Source organism: Diadema antillarum, unplaced genomic scaffold (assembly GCF_040938485.1).
Source record: "Diadema antillarum isolate AM-2024a unplaced genomic scaffold, OU_Dant_1.0 scf00000006, whole genome shotgun sequence".
In the NCBI taxonomy this organism is placed as follows: Eukaryota; Metazoa; Echinodermata; class Echinoidea; order Diadematoida; family Diadematidae; genus Diadema; species Diadema antillarum.
The window spans coordinates 1703763-1726607 of NW_027270895.1; the positions used below are offsets into that span (position 1 = coordinate 1703763).

At 37.0% G+C, this 22845-nt stretch overlaps 1 protein-coding gene across 9 annotated transcripts in view; it reads right to left on the reverse strand.

Annotated features, from left to right (window-relative positions):
* Positions 1–5138: 5138 nt before the first annotated feature.
* LOC139716116 (pregnancy-specific glycoprotein 22-like) overlaps positions 5139–22845 on the reverse strand; it is a 102763-nt gene continuing 85056 nt past the window's right edge. For all 9 annotated transcript variants that reach the window (XM_071627716.1, XM_071627703.1, XM_071627681.1 and 6 more), the window contains 3 exons: positions 18800–18862; positions 14129–14241; positions 5139–7139 (listed from right to left, as the gene is read on the reverse strand). In XM_071627716.1, the coding sequence (XP_071483817.1) occupies positions 7095–7139; positions 14129–14241; positions 18800–18862 (221 nt within the window). In that variant the 3' untranslated portion in view covers positions 5139–7094. The remainder of the gene's footprint in view (positions 7140–14128; positions 14242–18799; positions 18863–22845) is intronic.

Here is a 22845-nt window from a genome sequence, read left to right on the forward strand (position 1 = left end):
AGAATGAAAGTAGATCGTATGTATGTTTGAGTGTGCATGCACGATGGATAAAAATGTGAATTGTGTCCACGCGGATATAACGTATACAGTGACTCTATAAATTGAATAAATTAAACAGAAAATCAACTTCCATAGACTTTCCCGAATTTCAATGCGCGAAAAAATCACCAGTCGTGGTTTAATGCAGATATCTGAAATACAGTTGTACAAACGCACTTAGATGAAAACATTTCCTGCTAACAATTTTGATCGCTCACTAAACAAAATTGCCTGCAGTGCTGTAACTTGAAACTACTTTGCTGTTTGTGTTAATTTTGGTTACAGTTCGTTATTCCAAGGGTTTGTTATTTCGAGGTTAGTTGATCCGAAATTATTAAATAAGGTTCTTTGGATATTCCGAGGAATCGTTAGAACGCACCTTCTTTTCGTTTTCGGATTAACGGACCATTGGAATAACAAACCTTATTTCATTTTCGGATAAACGAACCTTCAGAATAATGAACCTTATTTCGTTTTCGAATAAGCGAACCTTCGTAATAACGAATCTTATTTCAATTTCTGATCAATGAACCTTCGGAATAACGCTACAAATATTCGGAATAACGAACCAATTTCAATTTGCGGATTAACGAACCTTCGGATAAACGAATATTACCCGTTAATCGTTGATTTCAATGATTGATAGGGGCACGACAAGCAAGGTATCGTTAACACTGCTCTTACCTCCTTGCTACATGATAACTACTAACAATTTTTCAATAATGATAATGAATAAAAATCGGAAAAAGTAGCTAGCAAACACATAATGTACAAGTGTATGAACACTTCGATGCATGACAAAAAATAGCGCCACCTATAGTTTGTGTAAGCTTATCACCATTGAGAGCTGCAAGACTAGTATAATCACATACGGATATGTACACAGAAGAGGGAATTGTACAATGGTCATTCTCCGCTACGACTTTTTTGATCGACATTGTTTGGTCCTCGCTGAGGAATGACACAAGAATTGCGCCACCAACGTTCATTAACCTTTGATAAACTCCAAAATGATTAAGCAGCTGGCATAAAACACAAACAAACAAAGGATAATTGGAAAAGAAAACAGGACATTTGGGTCCACCCGTGTGTGATAAGTTTGTCTTCTGTTGTTGTTGTTGTTGTTGTTGTTGTTGTTGTTGTTACAATATCCGGTGATCTGCCATCTAGGTTTAATCAATATTCAATTCAAAGACCTGAAAGACAAACTTTTGATGGCTGAACGTGAGAGTTGTGAGAATTGATTGGCGATCATTTGTACACATTTGTGATTACTGGAGAAGACTTGGCGCGTTCCTAAACTAGACATAAAATACAAGTAGTGCCACAACTGCAGAGAACTGTATGGCTACATTACTTGAGATTCACCCGCGAAGTTTACTGACTCTAAGCTCTCTTATTACGTAGCAAGTATTTCATCAGCATTTCGAGGGTCTAAAAAAGAAGAAGAAAGTTTACAATTACAGTGTATACGCTACGTCGTGAAAAAAAAAAAACATTCAACAAAAGCCAAGGGAATATGAATGAGTCTAGTATAAAATAATGTGACAGTTTGGAGATATAAATCGTAAAAAAAGAGAAAGGATAAAAATAAATATATAAAAATCTGTATTTTTAATTTTATTTACACATGGGGACTTTTCATGTGATTTTTTGAACTGTGATTGTACAGATGTGTGTGTGTGTTTGTATTATACATTATATATTATGATAATTATAATATTCAATTATTCAAAAATACATGATAGTCGAGTTTTCTCATTGTGCTGAAATTGCAGTAAAGTAACAGTCAGAAGTAAGCATATAGAGACATTTGCAATACACCTGTCTGGACATATTCTGCAACCTCCTCGAATCCTGAAAAGCACACACACACACACACACACACACACATACATACACACACACGTTGTCATTTTCAATGTTTGGTTATTATAAATCATCTGTATTTGGAATAAATTGCCAACATAGTGGCTTTTCAATAACCAGTTTTTGGGCAGCTAAAATCATGAAATAATGTTGTCCTGTCTAGATCTGTTGAGGTCAAATCACTGACCAATGACCCATTTATGGCAGCATTTCTTCAAAGGGTCACTTTAAACAATTGAGCCCTACAGTGTATTTCACTTTCAGATTATTAAACATCTAGGTATGGGGAATTTATACTGAAATAATGAACCTTCGGAATTATATATGATTTTAGCCAGTGCAGTTATGGTTCGTACCACTGGGTGATGTTCATTATTCCGAAGGTTCTTATTTCAGTATAATTTTTTTTTCACAATAATATATATATATATATATATATATATATATATATATATATATATATATAATAAAATATACATGGATATATATGCACACATTCAAGCAAGCACATACAATAAACAAGGGCATAAATATGTACAAACACACTAAATGTAGCTGTAAGAAAAACAAATATCAGCCTTGTGCATTCTTTATTAAGCAATTTTTGAAGATATAATGGTCTGTTGTGACTTGAAAATCAGAAAAAAAAAACAATGCCTCCGGCACCACTTCGTGGCGGAGACATAAAAACAGCATGTGATTGAGACAAATAATGTCTTTGTCTCAGGAAGAATGGTGTTTCTTTACAGTTCATCGTTTGTGTAATCCTCTGTTACATCAAAAGCACATGATTTTGTTTGTACTTTTTACCTTTTGATACTTTTCCTTGAAGACTATGTCCCCATTTTGTGCAAAGTGTTTGAAACAATATTCCACAAAGCAATCGGTATTCATGATTTATGATAAGAGAGTAGATGTTTGCTGATACTATAACCTAAAGACTATTATACAGGTGGTTGTAGAAATATAAAAGAAAACAACCTCCTCTTTACAGATTGCGCAATGAGAGGGTGGAGGTATGCCGACTGAAATCAGGGAGGTGGGATTCCCACCTCCCTGCTGAAATACTGCATTCAATCACAACACATACATGGTATATATACACTTGTATTGTACATTATTTACATTGCACACTTTGCATCACAGTTGCATGATAATCATACAAATGTAAATTTGACAGCTACAAGATTAAAAGCTTGAAACTAAGAAAGGAATTCACATAAATTTGACATCACAAGTGAAAGTAATATAATAATGTTTATTTACTAAAAAGGTATGGGCTGTAACAAAGAATTTAAAGTCATTCCAAATCACACGTCTACTTCTTCTGCTAGTAGAATAAACAAACCCCTCGTATGCTATAGAGGAGTATGTTTCAATTATTTTTGTTGAAACGTATTACTCAAGCCTCTACACATTAAAAGCAATTTTGATCAGAGAATTATTTTGAATGAACTTGATGAAAGAAATGCATGTAGAATTAAAAATATTGAAGAGTGGCTTTTTAAGATAGGACAACAAATGTGCAAGAAATGAAGAAAACAGCAAAAAAACAGAGGACATTTAATAATTTTGCCGGCCAAAATTGGCCACCAGAAATTGATAATAAAATGACCTTTGTTATAACAATGTCAAGTATGCATAGTATTATGAAAAATTACAAATACAAACAAACTTTGTCAGACAAGAGTGTCAGAAAAAAATAAAAATCTTCCCTGACACCCTTCAACGAACTTAGTTATACACTTGGAACATCTCTCCACCACATAGTTTGATACTCAAGGAATGACTATCATCTGGTAATGACTACCTGAAGTATTAATGTTTCTAAAGTTTACAGCTCTCTACAAAGTCTTAATTATCTCCTAGTTGTATCACACACTCTAAAACATAAAAGAAAGGGCACACTTCCTGCAACTTCTGTATGGTATGATATCAAAGTTTATTGCAGGAAAGAACTTGACAAACTCATATCATAATCTTTAACCTTTAAAACATTTTCTTCCTTTGTTTCTCTGTCAATCCTGCAGTATTGGACTAAAAACCCCACAGAAAAATGTAAAAACACTGTTATCATCATAACAAAGAGAAAACTACTTTGAAAGAGAGATTATTCATGCAGAGACTGTATTCACTTTATTGTGGTGGGATGCAATATGCTTGTATACCAGGAGGTATTACAAACTGGTAAAACTATCATGATTTGTTTATAGATTTGTGCTGTGGCTTGTCTGAAGAACTGCATGAAGTTGTGCTCATCATTCATTACTTGAAATTGAAACATTGCAATTTGTCAAATTTGTGCATGTGGTATGTACACCAGTATTTACACTGTAAATTACACAGGTAATGACTAATGGGAGAGAGAACAGACAGTATAATGTTCCACCCCAAGGTTTCGATTTATCATCAGCATTATTATCTTTTTCTTGAATAGCATTACAAACACTGGGGTGGAGATATTCTGTATAATATTCCTCACAAAGCAGTCATCATGTGCTAATATTACATGGGCTGTTTCCAAGCATTCGAAGAACACACACTTTTCAATTTCATCACAAAAACTCCACTATGCCTGTCAGACGTAGACATCATTTTCAGACTTTCAAACGGCATTCAAAAAATAAAATCTGCACTGGTCATCTGGTTTTGGACATTGCAGACAACAAAAGAACATGTAAATCTTTTCACTGCAGGAAAGGAAAAAAAAAAGCTCTTTCACATGATATCCCCTGCCATATGTTCACATGAAAATGTTGCCCATGGTAGGACATACAGCAGGTGTTCTGACATTAACATACATTTGTACATTGTAATGGTGCTCTATTATAACATGACCATCTTTTTCTCTTTGTGAATTGTCTTCGACCAACCAACAAAATACCACACAATGTATTTGGTGCTCTCATGCGGCGAAATGCTGCATTCATGTATACTCGCTTAAGGTGCCAGTTTTGTGATTCATCTAATTTCTCACCATTACTGTTTAATGTACAAATGTTACATGAAGCAGGAGCATTCGGCAAGAAAATATTTGTCCCACATAAAGAAAACAGTCAGAAGCACATTCAAGATTTTGTCTGCCCACGAAAAGAGCATGAGCAAAACACATCAAACAGAAACATTATAATACAGCTGTTCATAGAACACACACATTACAAATTCCTATGATGCATGTTGCACACTTCATATACCATGTCACTTAACAAAAATCAAGAATTGACCTTGGTATAAAGTTGACAAACAGCCGATGGTATGTATAGACTCACATCACATAGTGTAATATCTTATACATCAATGAAAAAAAGACAAATTATTTTCAAATATTCGCATGTATCACGACAACCAGCTATGCTGGGAAGTAAGCCTGTGTTAAAGAATTATTAACTCGTTGAGGACAAGTCCAGAGTATACTCGGGCAAGTGTCTATGGGAAAAGCGTGTTGTAATAAAACAAACCATCCTCAACAGGTTAAGACTAGACACATCTCTATAGGGACTGAGTATGCCTCCACCATATCGCATTATTCTCCCTAGGGTCTGTTATACATCTTGACGGTGTGAGATGACATGTGAGACGACAGCGACAGTTTCACACGACTGATACAAAATGGAAACGACATGTTTGAAAGTTTGATGGCACAACCCCTAATGTCTTTAGTGCTTTATACATTCCTTTCATCAGATTTAATTTGGATGGCTAAATTGTTTCAGGTCAGAGAGCAAAAGAGAGGAATTTGACGAATTTCACTTGACATTTGACCCTTACCCTTTGACCCCATGGCCCATATATATTTTCTATAATCACTAATAGCTAATATCCAATATTCATGACAATACTTTGAGCTATTTTCAAAATGTGGGGAACAATAGCAATATGTTATTGTAATTCAACCTTTGACCGAATGGCCCAAATCTTTCTTCACAGAATAATTGGCAGTATACATGTACGTACAAGTTTAGTTTAATTAAAGTATACATGCACTGAGTATTTGTCAAGGTCAAGGTAAATTATTGTGCAATTTCAGCATTAAATAGCATATCTTTTATAGCTTTGAATATTCTCAAGAGAATCATCGTCAGGCTGTACATGCATTTATAAGTTTCATGAAGCTACCTTCAGCCATTTCTAACATATGAAGAAAAAAAGTGAAATTTTGAAATTTTCACTTCACCTTTGATCTTTGAACTTTGACCCCATGGCCCGAAGTTTTCCCTAGAGAATCTTTACCTGGTACTACATGTATATATGCAACGTTTTATGAAAATACCTTCTGGCATTGCAGAGATATGGGGTAAATAGTAAAATTATAAGAATTTGATCTTGACCTTTGACCTTGAGTGTGTGAATCCAAAAGTTGATAAGCACAGCTTAGTTCACTCTTACATACATATATGCCAAATTTCATTTTGATGCCTCATATGGTTCTTTGGAAACCTATTCCCTACAGGAACCTGGCGGACTGTGTATTAGATCTATGAGGATTTCAAAATTTGGTATGGAACAGGTTAAGTTACGCTGTCCACAAAAGCGACTGCAGACAGAAAGGTGGATGGAAGGACGGAATGACGGAAAGATGGAAAAATGGACGGACGGACGGACAACCCGAAAAATATGTTATCTCGGGCGACACTACGTGGCAGAGGCATAAAAACTTTTGATAAACATGCATCAATATGGTGGAGGGATTAGTTGAGATTATTGAACTAGTGTCCATCATAAGAATAAGTGGCAATGGGTAAAAAGTAGTTGCTGGGTATATTAACCTGTTGAGGACTTGCCCCAAATAATTATATTTTATCATGGGGAGGGGAAGGGGTTGTCATAAAAGCGAGCGGGCCATCAATTCTAAACGGGGGTGGGTCTCTGGAAAGCTCATCATCGGCGTCATCATCGTCATCATCACCATCATCACCATCACTCCTCGTAATATTGCTCCCATTTGGGTATCAAGATTGATTTGCTGATATAAACTCTGCCGACAGGTTTGCGTGAGAGACGCTATCCTCGACGCAGGGCCACCATGAGTTTGATCCAGAGCAGTCGTTTGTGCGGATACATGGTCCAAAAATTCTTCCATACTTTCGTTATAAAAAAAAGAGAACAACAACCAGAATGCTACGTAGTACTACGTCGCAAAGCTGGACAGTCTGTGCTTATTCAGTATGTGTTCATGCAGTTTTGGGCTATACCGGCTTCGGCGGCTTTGAGTAGCCGCTGTTTTTTTTGTTCTGTGGGCGAGAAACGAGTAATGAAACGGCCGTGAAAGAGGAAAAGGGAATGTGGAAACAACATGACAAGAATCATTGCATGAACATAGGTTGATAATAATAATAATAAAAACAAAAGAATATGAGCTGATACAAGTGTATAATACACGTGACTTCTGCACTCTGTCAATCTACATATACAGTGTAAGTACAATGTAAGTACTGTATAAGCTGTTATTTTCGCGTACAGATATTTTCGCGAATGAGGATGTCAGAGACATTTTCGAGAGATATTGTTTTTCATGAACTGACACCAATGGTATCACAAATGCAGTATACCTTAGCGCAATGCGACATTTATTTTCGCGTGCTGTTAAATTGGCAGGCCAACTGTGATTCGCGAAATTCGCGAAAATTAAACCCTCGCGAAAATAACAGCTTACACAGCAGACTGATACAGTACATGACAGTAAGGATATAATGGTTTGCTAAACAATGCGTAAAATACCAGACGGTGTTTAGGAATGACATAATGACATTTCCATGACAACTGAGAGTTCATTATCATCTGAAAAGTGTGTCATTGGAGCATGCCCATTTATTGTGTGTGTGTGTGTGTTTTGTGTGTGTGTGTGTGTGTGTGTGTGTGTGTCTTTTTTTAAAAAATTCCCCTCTCTTTAAATCACAGCTTAGAATGTGTAGAATGTATAACCATGATGGCGGTGAATAAGAATCGACAAGCACTTGATGTAACGCGAGGTGACATATATTGAGGAAAACAACACAAGACATAAATTCATGGCTCCAAATATCTGGTTACATACAAGCAGTTTCCTAGTCCAGTACACAAAACACAGGGTTGCACACCGACACTTCAAAATGAAAAACATTCATGGCTACAACCAATGGGAAAAACCATACACATCCATCAGTCAAAAGTTAGGTGCTCCCTTTAGCCCTTGCTCCTTGTGCGATGCAACATGAAATGTGACTGAACATAGGCACACATTTTTCTATAGGGCGGGTACGTGAGGTGTGCAGCATTGCCGATTGGAAGAAGCGGAAGAAGGCAGATGATGGCTGGTACAAAGGAAGACTAGATAATTGTCCGAAGGCCTTTAAAAATCATCCTTTTCCTGCAAAAAGGTTCCAAAGAGGGTACAGCACCATATGAGGGAAAAGGAGAGAAAGAGATAGACAGAGTGAGAGTTAGAGATAGAGATAGATAGATAGATCGAGATAGATAGATAGATAGATAGATAGGTAGATAAAGATAGATAGATAGATAGATAGATAGATAGATAGAGATAGAGATAGAGATAGAGATAGAGATAGAGATAGAGATAGAGATAGAGATAGAGATAGAGATAGAGATAGAGATAGAGATAGAGATAGAGATAGAGATAGAGATAGAGATAGAGATAGAGATAGAGATAGAGATAGAGATAGAGATAGAGATAGAGATAGAGATAGAGATAGAGATAGAGATAGAGATAGAGATAGAGATAGAGATAGAGATAGAGATAGAGATAGAGATAGAGATAGATAGATAGATAGATAGATAGATATAGATAGATAGATAGATAGGTAGATAGATAGATAGGGAGAGGGAGAGAGAGAGAGAGAGAGAGAGAGAGAGATGGGGGGGGGGGGTTGAAGAAGGTAATGGAGGTGGGAGAAAACAAACATTTTGCTCTCTTTTTCAGTATCATAGTTCATTTTGGATGCAATGTAGAACCATGCATTCATGCACATTCTCAAGGACCATTCTTCTGCCTTTTTTTTTCATGCTTTACAATAATCCATCAAATCACCCAAAACACACCTCTGTGGTTCGGTGATGTAACTCTTTATTCTAAACTTTACCATCCATTGAGGTAAAATAAAAATCAACTTTATTTGAGTCTCTCATTGTTCATACACAATTGTGTGTTGTTGTTTTTTCAAGATCAAACTTTCCAAAGCCCCTTCACTGCTACAATAATTGTTGTTGTTCATTTTCCATCTGTGAAGATGGCTGGATAGCCCATATTCAGCTACACTAAGCTGGTCTTCCATGGGGTCCAGTTGGTTGTGGGGTGGGACCACTTCACCGGGTTAGACACCCTGCTCTTTGCGATGAATGAATGAAGCGGGATCTTTTACGTGCATGAGCTGTGACTCTCTCATACACGGGACCTCCATTTTATGTCCTATCCGAGGGACAGAGTGTTTTGCCTCTTGCTAGAGGGGATGGTATGTTTACACACAACATTGCTCAGTCCAGACTCGGGTTTGAACCCGGGCCGCGTGATCGTGAGGCAGACGCGCTACCGACTGAGCCAACTTTTAATTGGCAATACATTTGAGAAAATGTCAGTTCTTGTTTCTCCCTCAAATTGGGAAATTTGTGCAAATGCATTTTTCATTTTGTGCCAATTATATATATCTATTTCAATTTCTATATGCAGTGAAATTTAGAGTTGCCAATTCAGGGATGACCATGATGATTTCTGCCACAAAATTCACCCAGGACTTGACAGGTTCAACTATATCCAGCCATGCTGTGCATTATGGGTAAGATGTACAAATATCTCTTTGATGAGGCATGCTTCATGTTGAGATCATTGGAAAGACTTTCCCTGGAACCTTTTGTAGGGTCACAAGTACTATGCTCCCCTCCCAGCCCCCCCCCCCCCCCCCCCCCCTCCCCCCTCACTCCCCTGCACATGCAACATGCAAATCTGTCATCCATACAAATGCTTTTAAAAAACGTTCACTTTGAAACCCTGCCCTGTATTTCTCCGGTTGGTTGACATGCCATACAAATTCAGGAAAACTTATGGGACAGAAACTACAAAATATGAATATACTGTAAAAGTGGAAATTTTCGCGCATTTCGCGCAACCAGAAACTAGCGCGAAAATAAAAGCATGCAAGTATTTTTGCTTGCCATATGTTCCTGTGCGTGATGTATTGATTCCGAGGAAACTCTTCTGACCCGGCCAAGCGCGAAAAATTAGTCGCGCAGAAATATCCACTTTTTACAGTGAAGAATAGACAAGAATAGGGTGTGGTTAATAGGAAGATATGATAGTATCTGTTTATGTTTATTCATTACTGGCTAGAATCAATGGAGTGATTGTTTCCTTACAAGCTCAGAAAAGAAATGAAATGAATTAAAAAAAAAAGAAGTTTGAAAACAAAATTAAAATCAGGTTGTAAGGAGGCTGCCACTGTAATGAAATGATTAATACCAACAGTTCAAATACAGGTATAAATTCTTTTAGTACCATCAAACATAAACATAATGTCCATGGTCCTGAACAAGTGAATGTTTTCCTCACATTAGTACAATTACCATTCATATGGTAGTCTACCAGTATTGTAGCACTGGTATGACAGACTATGTGACAAAGTATCATACTGCCCTCTCCAGGCAAAAAATAGAAATGCTTTATCCAGACTGCCAAAACTTTTGAATCTATCTGTCTCAAATGACATCATTTAATTGCAGAAACTGAAACATACATTCCCAAATTAATTCAGATACTGTTGCCCAGAATAGTTTACTATGTCCTCCATCAGAGCAATAACAAAGAATGTATAGTATCGAGTACCCTTAAACTCTGCCCTACTTATATATATATGACATTATATTCGTTATAAAAAAAGGTGAATGAACTATCCTTCAGAAAGTCTTGTTTAGAATAATTTAATGGGTGGCTTTGTTCTAATTTGGTACGTCATATCATTTCTTTGAAAAGATCATGTGAAAGATTTGTTAGCTATTGAACAATGTGTAAAGTGATATGGGGGGGGGGGGGAGGGGCTGATAGACTACAGAAAAAAAAGAAAGAAAGGATGTTGGTCAGGTCATGAGGCTGATAAGACGTTCTGTGAAAAAGAGTGATATATGTAAAGGACGTTGGGGCCCCGAAAGTGGAGATAAGAGTGAAGATAGGATACATGTAATGACACAAGTGGTCCAAAAATAAGGCCAACCGAACAATCACAGGAACACGCTGGACAGACGAGACAACATTGAGGATAGTTAAAGGATTCATTCTTGGAATACGTCAAAGACACTCATTTGGTGGCACACAGGACTACATCGTGTGTCTCGTTTTGAATCACAAACTTGTTATGATACAATGAGACATCCTTGTACTTATCAAGTAGCCATGCTGGACAAAAACAAACATACACACATACACATACAAGCAAACACACACACACACACACACACACACACGTATACTAAGATATTGACCTCAAAAAGCTGCATCACTTCCGTATTGGTGATCCCTGGCATTTATCCCCAAGCTGAATTATCCTTCAGGTTTATGCCAGCTTTTGAAGTGTGTGCGTGTGTGTCACACACAAACACACTGCTATAGCTTCTGACCATTTGAGCATTGAGAATTTAGAGTTTCTGGGACGAACACTAAACTAGGACTTTCTATAGCTCAGTCGGTAGAGCACTGGGCTAGCATCCAGAGGTCTCGGGTTCGAATCCCGATGCAATCCCATTTTCTTTGCTCAATTTTCCACTAATAAAAGATATTGACCTATAAAAATGTCATCAAGGCAATAGTAATAATCTTTTTGCCATTTCATGACAATGTGCAGCCCTTCTACAAATTTCTCTGAAAACATTCAGTTATCAAAAACATTCAATATTCCACAACGCTGGATCAAACTAGTGCCCGAAAAGCTTTATCTTTCGTAGAAAAGTGACCCTTTGGCACATCAAGACTTACACAAAATTGACTCCGTTCAACAATTATGGAGCAAAAAAGTCTTCAAATTAATGCACACCTATACACTTCATCAAATAAAACTTCTTCCCTTTCCACATTTTCACAAGAAATTTCAAACATCAGTACTCCTGTTGCTTTAATAGTACACGTGAATTTTGTGTAAGAAGGGGTTTTTGCTTGCTGGGCACCATTGGGAATATTTCAGTACCTCTTGGACAGCTTTTCATGCTTCCAAGAAGGACAATCATCTTATCAACAAACACAAAATAAAAAGGAGAATGACAGCGAGAGGAAGTTTATAGTGAAAGGGGCTAATCAAATGCAACTGAGCAGAGCAGTTTATATTGGCAAGTCACAGGCACCATCACCATAATGCACAAAATACAAGCATACAGATAACATGCACAAACATACAGACATATATTATATATGTGTATATTTTCTAATAAACATAAGCATCCACTTCTTGTTTAGACAGAGCACCATCTATTGGTGACTACGATATTACAGTATCCTCTTTTACTTTAATTAAAAAATGGCATCACTACATTGATTGCTAGCAAAGATGGGTATGAACTTGAATTTTGGTCTATTCCTTTTGTGATATACAATGGAAGTGTTTGACAAAGTCCTTGTTCTATTTCTTTTTTTTTGTATTTGTTTACATGATGTGGCTGAAATTCCCCACAATGATGTAATGATGATGTCATAGGTTGGGAATGGGGAATGGGGAATGTGAGCTTGTGTCTTGGTCAAAATTTTGTGTCATTTTTCTTCTTCTGGGTGAACATATCACTGTCGATTCAGAATGTTGCTGATGAGAAAGGTCTGCGTCAAGTGCCATCCTCAAGGCTAAATGTAAGCCTGTTAAAGTTTCAGTGTGGAAATGACACTTGGCAACTGTTTTTTTTTTGGTGATGTAAATTGAACTCTCCTTAAAATGGATACCATTTGATGGCCTTGAAAAGAAAAAACAAACAAACAAAAAACACACACACGCACAAGAAAAATGCAGCATACATTTCCTGCCTGTACATTTCAGATTTGCTGGTTGGTATCCATATCCATCAACACATCTAGGTTACTGCTATCCATTGGTTTTCATATGCTTCATTTTCATCAAGGTTTGAAAAAATCTACACACTGAAGGTCAATGTGTGCGGTGTTCCAAAATTTGCCAGAGTGTATATGCTGCAGCCATCAAAAGAATAGCTGGCCTCAAAATAATGCAGACTTCTTCCTTTTGTCATTTGGTTTGTATCTATGTAAACTTTTCTTTGTTACTTTCTTTAAAGATTGTTCTTACTGTTGATTTCACACTTAAAGAAATTAAATGTAAATACAGAAGCAAAAATGAGCAGCAAAAAAGCAACTGCTGAAGGTTCCTTGTTTTAGAAAAAGAAGGCTGAATGCAACTTTGTTTAAAGTCATAAAGGCACCTCTTTTAAGAACAAGAGGGTGCTTATTAAAGCAAGTATTACCAAGTTCACCCTTTGCCTCCTCATCCTGAACAACCAACTTGCCTTTTTTTTGCCCTAAGCAAGGCACCTTTGATTAATGTGACATTTTACCTCTTTGTCCAGAACAAATCATCTGGGCAAGTGTCTAACTGAGTTTTCTCAAATTCCTGCCCTAAACAAATCATCTTGGTAAGTTTCAGTAGCTTGACTTCTTTGTCCTTTAATTAGCAAGGTGCCTTGGGAGAGATTTGAGAAAGTCACCTTCTTGCCACACATCTGGGCTTCTGTATGAAAGGGACCTTAATCTGTTGAGGACGAGTCCCGAGTATCCTCGGACAAGCGCCCATGGGAAATGCATGCTGTAGCAAAAGCAGCCCGTCCTCAACAGGTTAAAGGGATGGTACAGTATTAGAGGTGAGAATTGATCTTTTAACTTTTTGCAAGATATTAAGAAACCGTTTGTAAAATAATACAGAGCGTAACTTTCTAAGAGGAATTCAAAGTTTATTTGATGAAAATCGGTTTTGGAATGGCTGAGACATCCAAAAATAAAGTAAAACAAAGCGATCGTAATAAAAGGTGGGTCCCACATTTTATTATTATAAATTGCTCTGTTTTGGGCATCTCAGCCATTTCAAAATCAATTTTCATCAAATAAATGTTGAATTCCTTTTGGAATTACAGGCTCTAACATACCTCATAAGAGGTTTCTCATAATCTCACCCCAAAATGTTAGAAACCTGAGGTTCGGTCTCAACCAAAACTATACGATCCCTTTAAATGCCCATGATAGGCTTTAGATACTCACCCTACAACAGTAGCAGTAACAGGCCAGTACAACGATGGCGAGGAGAATGAGACCACCGATGGAGCAACCGATGATGATGGGGATGTTGTCCATCTTGCTTATCATCGCCGGAGCTGGACAGCCATGATCGAGGGTTTGACACAGATGGACAAAGAGAAAGAGACAGACAGACAGACAGACAGATGGACAGACAAATGGAGAGACAGAGAAGGAGAACAAAACAGATGCAGAGAGAGAGAAAGAAGACACAGAGAGGGAAAGAGAGAAAAAGGCAGAAAACGATAGGAGAAAGATAGAAAGATAGAAAAATAGAAAGATACAGAGACAAAGGTACACAGTAAGAAAATAGTGAACACAAATATCGAAAGATAGAAACAAACAGAAATATGGGTAACAGAATGGGTAACACAATGGAAAGAGATATATATATATATAAAAATAAAAGAGAGATATGGACAGAGATATAAAGAGAGAAAAGAATAGATGAACAGAGAGAGGAATAGGAGGATTGAAAAACAGGAAAAAGAGGCAATACAGAGAATTGTAAAGCAAATATCAAATGTACAATCCAGCTTAAATAAGTGTCATTTTGAACAATATGACACATGACAATGGAGCTACAAGATATGATATGACTAGTAAATTTTGAGGTGTATATCTATCATAACAAATACTGAACAGAACACTAATAACTGATGAATACCTCATCAAGGGATTTTTAGAGGAGTTCAGCGATCATTCGTCAATGTATTCAAAACTAAATTGGCACTGACAGACAAAATGAAAAGATTTGAATGTCCTTCATGGCTAAAAGTAATAAACAATTAATTTCTCATCATATCGCACAGAACAAACAAGTGGACAGTCAGACACACAACTACCCCTAAGTGCTTTATAGATAAAATCATCAGTAAAAGATATCATCATGCCTGCAGTGCCCTCACTATTCTGTTCAATGACAGAGTGTATTAATTGCACACCGCTGCACATTACCGGGCCATTCTCCCCCGCTAATGAAGTGCTCATTACCCCCAGGAAATATTCACGGGCCACTCGGTCGCCATTAATCTACATAAATCATCCAAACGTGGTATGAATTAGCTTGTAACAGGCAGGCATTTTTACATGCATATTTCCAGTACTTGATTAACATACTTGTACGATGAGGGTGAATGACCCCTTTTGGACAGTATGTATCACCTCATATTAGCACAATTTACAAATAGAACTGCCTTTCTCCTACTAAAAGCACTATCACGGTTACAGAGAAGAAATACCAAAAAACCACAAGCTGAGAGTGACACACGCAAAATCATTCTTTCATGGTAATCAAACAGTGAGCAACATGCCACTGTGAATTCGAACTAATCACATGAGGACCAGAATAAAGTTTCATAAAAAAAGATACGACTCAACCCAACTTGCCTATATTCCACACATACAATAAACCCTTCTACTTAAAAGCAATGAATGTGTGAGATTTCTAAAAAAAAAAAAAAGAATAGCAAGAAGAAGAATATTGTATATTCAAGTTAGAGATATCATGGTTAGAGTATTCATATCGCTTTTAGTTTCTTTCTAAACTTGGGATGCAATGATAGTATTGAAGACTACCAGCCAAGGATTTCCTTATTAATGTGATTTACAAAAGGTGTAGTACCTCCCATGGGGTGTGGTCATAAATTATTTTGAATCTAATATAGAACAGCACCATAACACTGGCAATGCCACTGTTCATTAACATCATCAGACACAGCACATACATTACATCACTTGTCACATATATTTATGAATTTGTCCTTATCAAAGAAGGAATTAAATGAAAAAGAGATGGGGGGAATTTCAGGGATCAAAGGTTGGTCAACAAAACACTGATTACATTGGATCGGACGAGGGGAATCCCCCTATTCAAAAAGGAATGTACAGTGACATGTACAGTAAAGCTAAAAGTGCTTCAAAGGACTTTGAGCAATGAGGTATCCTGTCTGTCTGAGCTGGATGATAGCCAGAGATAGTCCTTGACAACAGGAAATAATTCTCTCTCTTTTTTTCTCCCTCGTAATAAATTCTACATTTCCTCCAATTGGTGCCATTCCTGCACATCATTCACTCTTCACCCCCTGAGAAACAACAAAACAAATGCAAAAATAAAACAACACAAGCTCCATTTAAAACATATTGTTCAAGCATCACCTGCATCTGGTTCATCTGGTTACTTTTACTTCTATTTTCACCTCTGCGGAGGTTATGTTTTCATTAAATACCATTTGTTTGTTTGTCCGTGTGCAAAATAAACGGTTTTGAATGATGCAGGAAAGGTTGAGAATGACACAAGGAACAGATTATTAAATTTTGGTAGTGATCTGGAAATTTTTATGGATTTTATGAAGGATTTTCAATGTTTGGCAGGTAGGGTCAATAAACTTGTGAGTTCAGGCTGCCCGTTTTTAAAGTTTTCTTACACGCACTAAAGTGTGTGGTCTAGTTTCCTGCTAGGGCGAGATGCGCCGCGCAGCTGAGGGGTGATAATGTAACAAAGGCTTCTATCTTGGGAAATGGAACGATTTTTCAGCATGCATACGTATGGGTGAAAATCACTTAATATCTACTCGTATATGGAAAAACAAGATCATTGGTGGAAGTTAGCTGCTTGGCGGAGGTCTGTGCTCTCAGAGTGCTTATCTAGTTTGACTTGATTTCTATTTCCACAATCTCATACTGTGTACATGTATCAAATGTAAAGCATGTTATCACTTCTGTTATTGATACTGATGCAACACTCAATACTAAGTGAAATCTTAAGAACCACTCATATCCAACTTCCTTTTCCTGATGTTACTCTGCACAATTGTTATGACTGCTTTAAAATACCAAACACACCCAAGGATGACATAACAAGAAACAGTTTTGTTTGTACATTGTACACGCCCAAAGAGACAAGTGGCATAGAAAAAATCACCACATCCTGTGTATTTTTGGTGCCGAGACGGTCGATCTATCATGTACATTCTTGCAAGACATTATTGGGAGAAAAGTTTCGATATCTAGCTAATCACATAAAGCACACCACCAAAATCCATGATTGGCTGACTGAAAATGCAAGTGAAACTACCATTTTAATACTGTCATCATCATCGTCCATACAAGGATAATAATATTTCTCTCTGAGAGAAACTCTCTCATATGACTCTTCCTTAAGGCGGGGCATCCACTAAAAGTTTAAAATAATATTAAAGCGAAATGAAGCAACAGGATTTGGAATCATGTGATAACACCGTGTTGGGGTAAAAAAAACAAACAATGTTCAACATTGAAGTAAAGTACGTATCAGAATCTTATGTCATTGCAATGCATCGTAACCAAACATTTTGATGAATACCAAGGATGAAATAGTAATACATGTAATAATCACATAAAATTGCATTTTTTTATTATCACATTAAAATTTACAAATATGACAGCATGATTAAATGAATGGTATGTAGCTCCTGTGTATTATATATATTTTCTGCTCAACAGCAGTGTACTGGATTTAACAAGTTATCGAAAGTTCAAGAAACAAAAATGAAATAAAAAGGATGCAAAAATTTCATAGTGTTCAGACTGACGGACTAATATTAGACCCATCACTACCCACTGGTAAATTCTAGATATCAAACGTGAGAAAACTGCACAATAAAATTGATCTCAGTCGATGCGCCAAATGTTCAAAGTAACACAACGAAAACATAATAAAAGATGAATATTCCAGTTGTAAACATAAGTAGAAAATGTAAGCACTCTGAGAGCGCAGACCTCTGCCAAGCAGCTCATTTCCACCACTGATCTTGTTCTTCCATCATCAGCGATTTCCACCTATATGTATGCATGCTCAAAGTCGCCCAATTTCCCAATATAGAAGCCTTTTGTTAAGTCATCAACTTCCAGCTACATGGTGCACCTCGCCCTAGCAGAACACACACTTTAGTGCGCATATGCAAACCTCAAAAATGTGCAGCTTGAACTCCCAAATTCATCGACCCTACCTGCCAAAATATTGAAAATCCATCATAAAATCCACAAAAATGCTAGGGTCACTATCAAAATTTAATCATCTGATACTTGAGTCGTTTTCAACCTTTCCTATAAGTTTCATCCAAATCTGTTCCCCACTTTCTGAGTTATTGTGTACACAGACAAACCAACAATTCAGCAATGATGAAAAACATAACATCCTCCCTTGGCGGAGGTCATCTGAGTTTGATATCACAGGGACAAAGCTGCCAAGCTTCCCGGATTCTCCAAGACGCTTTTTTTTTTTTCAAAATCAGATATTTCTTCAGGCTCTGACAAGACATACATGTAAAGCAGTATAAGAAATATCCCCCTACACCACAGACATGCTTCATTTTGAGTTGGCAATGTGTATCATGTGACTGCACTGAGTGACTATCTTGAGGGGCTCACGGGATTGCCATAAATCTATGAATATCTATCGACATTCCATGGTCGTAACGTTCGCTATATTGCTGGTACAGAATTGCTAAAAATTTTGATGCATGTAGCTCCTTTGTTTACGTTCCAAAACATGCCACCTGACATTACAGAGACATATTAAACCATTGATATAGCAAACAGGAAACATGAATATCATCATGATAAGCACAAACAAAAACGTAAGTAGAAAGTTACCTGATGTCGGCTTGTCTGGTCCATCCGGCTTGGCTGTCTTTACAGACTGAGTGGTCGGCGTTTCTACGAGATGAAATGAATGATAGAAACAGAGAAAACAGAGAGAATAAGCGAAAAGATGAAGAAATATAATGATATTATTCAATAGGATAAATAAAATGTGATCATAAAAATGGTCATAAATTGATCACAAAAATGATAAATAATAATAACCATGACAGTAGTAATACTTTCCATCCTTTTGTTTAGAGTGCATAGAGAGCTCAATTATTAAATGCATTGTTGAAAAGTTAATTGCATAGAATGCATACAGGCAGGTAGATATCTTTTTACACTGTACATCTACATTTTTATATGTATCACAAGTAAAGCACCAGCAGGGTGTAAGTTGTTTCTTATCAAAAAGAGGTTATTCCCCTTCTAGAGTTGCAGACATGGATGATAAAGGTGAAGAGAGTATGATGGTAAATGTGTTTGGAGTTAACTCTTTACGTACCCGCCACCACATCCCAATGATGCAACATGGGTTATGCAAGGCATTAAGCAGCTATGGTTTTGAAATAATGCCCCGAAAACCAGAAACCGAACTGAGCAAGGTGTGACACATGCCATTTAGCAAACAATGCACACTACAGGTTACCTCAGGCTACTTTCATACTGAAAAAAAAAAAGTTCATTTGACATCAACTTTCTATAACCCAGTTCTACTTCTGGTAGGGTTATGCAATATTTGGACATAAAAGAAATGACATTTCATACAACAGTTGTATCACAAACTCAATTGCAAACATCAATTGAACACATATCTCCAAGTATATTGTGCACATGCATGCACTGGTACGTCTACATGCATGCAACATACACATGGTTTGTATGCAGAAGTGGAATGAGGTTGAGGTGAGCTCCGCATCTCTATCTAGATTTACATATCTAGGGCCACCACTGGTCATCCATGACTTGAGAAACGTGTCTGGAGAAGTTATCATATTCAAGTTTACTTTCAGACTTTCTCATACACTAAAAAAAAAAAAAAAAAAAAAAAAAAAATTCATTCATATGAAATATGTTTTTAACATTGAGACAAGTTCTTTTGCCAGTCTAAACTGGTTCTATCTGCTGCTCCCATTAACAACCTGTTCACACATAAATGTCAAGGGTGGTCCCGGGTAGATTAAACCAGACAGGGAAAGTCAGTGGCAAGTCAAGATAATCTGAGACATTTTGTCTTTAAAAATAGTATACCGATACACGTTGACTGGTGGTGTCGGGATCTCGATGCTCTGATGAAGGGCTCAAGCTGCTATTAATAATGCCAAATTTGGAACTTTTCTTTTAAAAATGCGATGATAACACTGAGGACACCACACCTTTAAACAAGCGTGATCGTCTTTTATAAGTGAATTAGAGTACAAAGCCGTTGTCTTTCCTGCAATTACAAGTTAACGAGTGACACGCAAGTCATGATGGAGCGTATGGAAGGCTGCATGCGACACTAAAGAACACAGCGCTAGTATGATGGGCTCTATTTTTATGAGGATATGGCATGCAACACTGCACACACTTGATTACACGAGCAGAGAAAACAAACTGCAAATTACTAGACGATTTTGCGTGCACATAATACCCAACAAACAATCATAAATATTATCTGAAATGGGGAAACTGAGAATTAATCTTCCGATACGGCTGCAACTTTCAACCCAGCCTATCAGTTTTCATTGCCGTTAAACTGTTGCTACAATGAAGTCACTTGCAGACTGAAGACAATGAAAGAGGTTGTCTTGCAGAAAACATTTGTCAATTCAAAGCTGATATGAATATCAAAACATATATGATCGTTCATATCATTCAAGGAATTGCAAGAAACAAACAAACAAACAAACAAACAAACAAACAAACCCATATTCTATCCACTTGCCAAAATGGGTCCTTGAGACAAAGGCTAAAAAGATCTTTCAACAGGCAAGTGCCAATTCAATTTTACTTGCCAAACAGTCAAGTTCAGTCACCCCTGGCAAGTGGCAAGTGGACAAGTAGGTGTGAGCACCTTGATACAGTGAAGTCTCTATATAATAATTTCAGACACAGCAGAAAGGAAATTTCGCAGGTTCCATTATTTCATATACTCATCTGTTTTCTTTTTATAATCCCTGATAACGACATACCCCAACTGTATAAAAAGGAAATTTCAGTGCTTCCATGCAGCTTGTTAGCACAGGGTTTCCCTGTACACACACACATGCACACACACACTATACATAGCATGCATGAATTCCTTTATCATGTATCATTAATGTCATTGTTATCATAATAAGTGTATCTTCTATAAAGCTCACTCAGTTGATGTAAACAGGTATAGCTGAGTTCATAATGTATATTGTAGTGACAATTAAAAAGTAACTAAGATTTTTTATACTGTATATACAGGAATATAGAAATCTATTGGTATCAAAATGATCTGTGACCACTTCCTAATAGCTACTGTACAGCATGTTTTCTCACATAGCATGTGGTATAGGCTTTGTTGATTGCCTTCGATCTAAAAAAAACAAAACAAAACAAAACACACAAACATTCCCTGGCTACTCTTTCGGTATCTTTCTGTCACTTGTAGAGAGAGAGAAAAAAAAATATGTCTTTGGTGTTGACTGTTCCTGACCTACCAGCAATCAGAGCCTAATAATAATATATTGCCTGATATCGATCTCCTTCTTTTAGTATCACTCTGGAAATCCTGAGGGATGATGAAAATATGAAGGCATGGGGGCATACTGGGTGGGTAACAGGAAGGGGACGTAATTGGTGTGGAAAAACAGCACGTGCATCGAAAATATTGGCCCTCATCATGTGAGCCCACATTTGATTTGGTCTCAGTCGGTTTCACAACGTTGTCAAGGGAAGTGGGCAGCAAAATTTCATTTCGGTTTCAATTGAACAAATTGTAGTTGTATTTCCGACACGAGGAAGTGTGATGTGAGGGTAAAAAATGACCCTGAAGTAAAAAAAAAAAAAAAAAAAATCCTAAAGCTAAATGCAAGCAATGAAATATGATGATTAAGGCAAAAATATGAAATATGATATTTGTTTTTGTAATACAAAGGTCATATGAGTGTCCTGTCCAAATTCCAGAGCCTATTTTGTTTCAAGGGTTGAATGCAAAGCATATACTGTTATTCTTTGCCTTTTTTTTTTGTGAGGCATGTTATTTTTGCACTAGTCCTTTGAACAAATTGTAGATCGTTTGGGAGTTTATTGTCATGTTTCTGGTCCTTCCACACTGAACTGAGAATGGTGCTGTGTGAACATTTCGTATCCGTTTGCTTTGAGACACACAACAAACATAATGCCGATCATCGGCGTGGGTAACAATATAAAAATATAGAAATCAATATACTCTAATCTACTACATCATGTTTGTCAAGCACAGAGAGCTATAAATATCTAACAAACTAAATCAGCTGTCAACTTGTTTACATTACCCAACTCAACAACCCATTACTAGCTCATGTCAATAAATGCAATTATGTTCCAACTGCCACATGCAATTTGTATCAATCCAGCTACAAAATTCCAGGCAAATGTACTAGAGGAACTCCTTAAATATCCCCAAGCTGTTTTTGTTTTGTTTTGTTTTGTTTTTTGTTTAATGCATGCAAGTGTTGAAATGTCCTCATTCATTAATCGAGGATAAAGAACACAACTCCCAAAGGCTTTGTATTGAACTGGTAAGGTCGAGCAGTATGTATACTGAGGTAGTTTTGACCATGCTTCTAGGTTGAAATTTCAGCCACATATCATACACACGTTTTATCGTTTGTCTGTGTTGCCAGCACTTATTGGGGCTGATTGGTTACATCATTACATGGATAAGTTCCTACCATCCCCTTATGTCCCCCTTCCCTCTCCGGTTCCAAAAACATCCTCACCAAGCTCTGGTACGTGTCAATAAAAGCAATGCAAGCATGAGCAGGCCTACAACTGACTGACCGACTGGCATTTGATGGCAAGGTAGAATGTAACTGGACCAGCTGTCCATCAAATTTCTA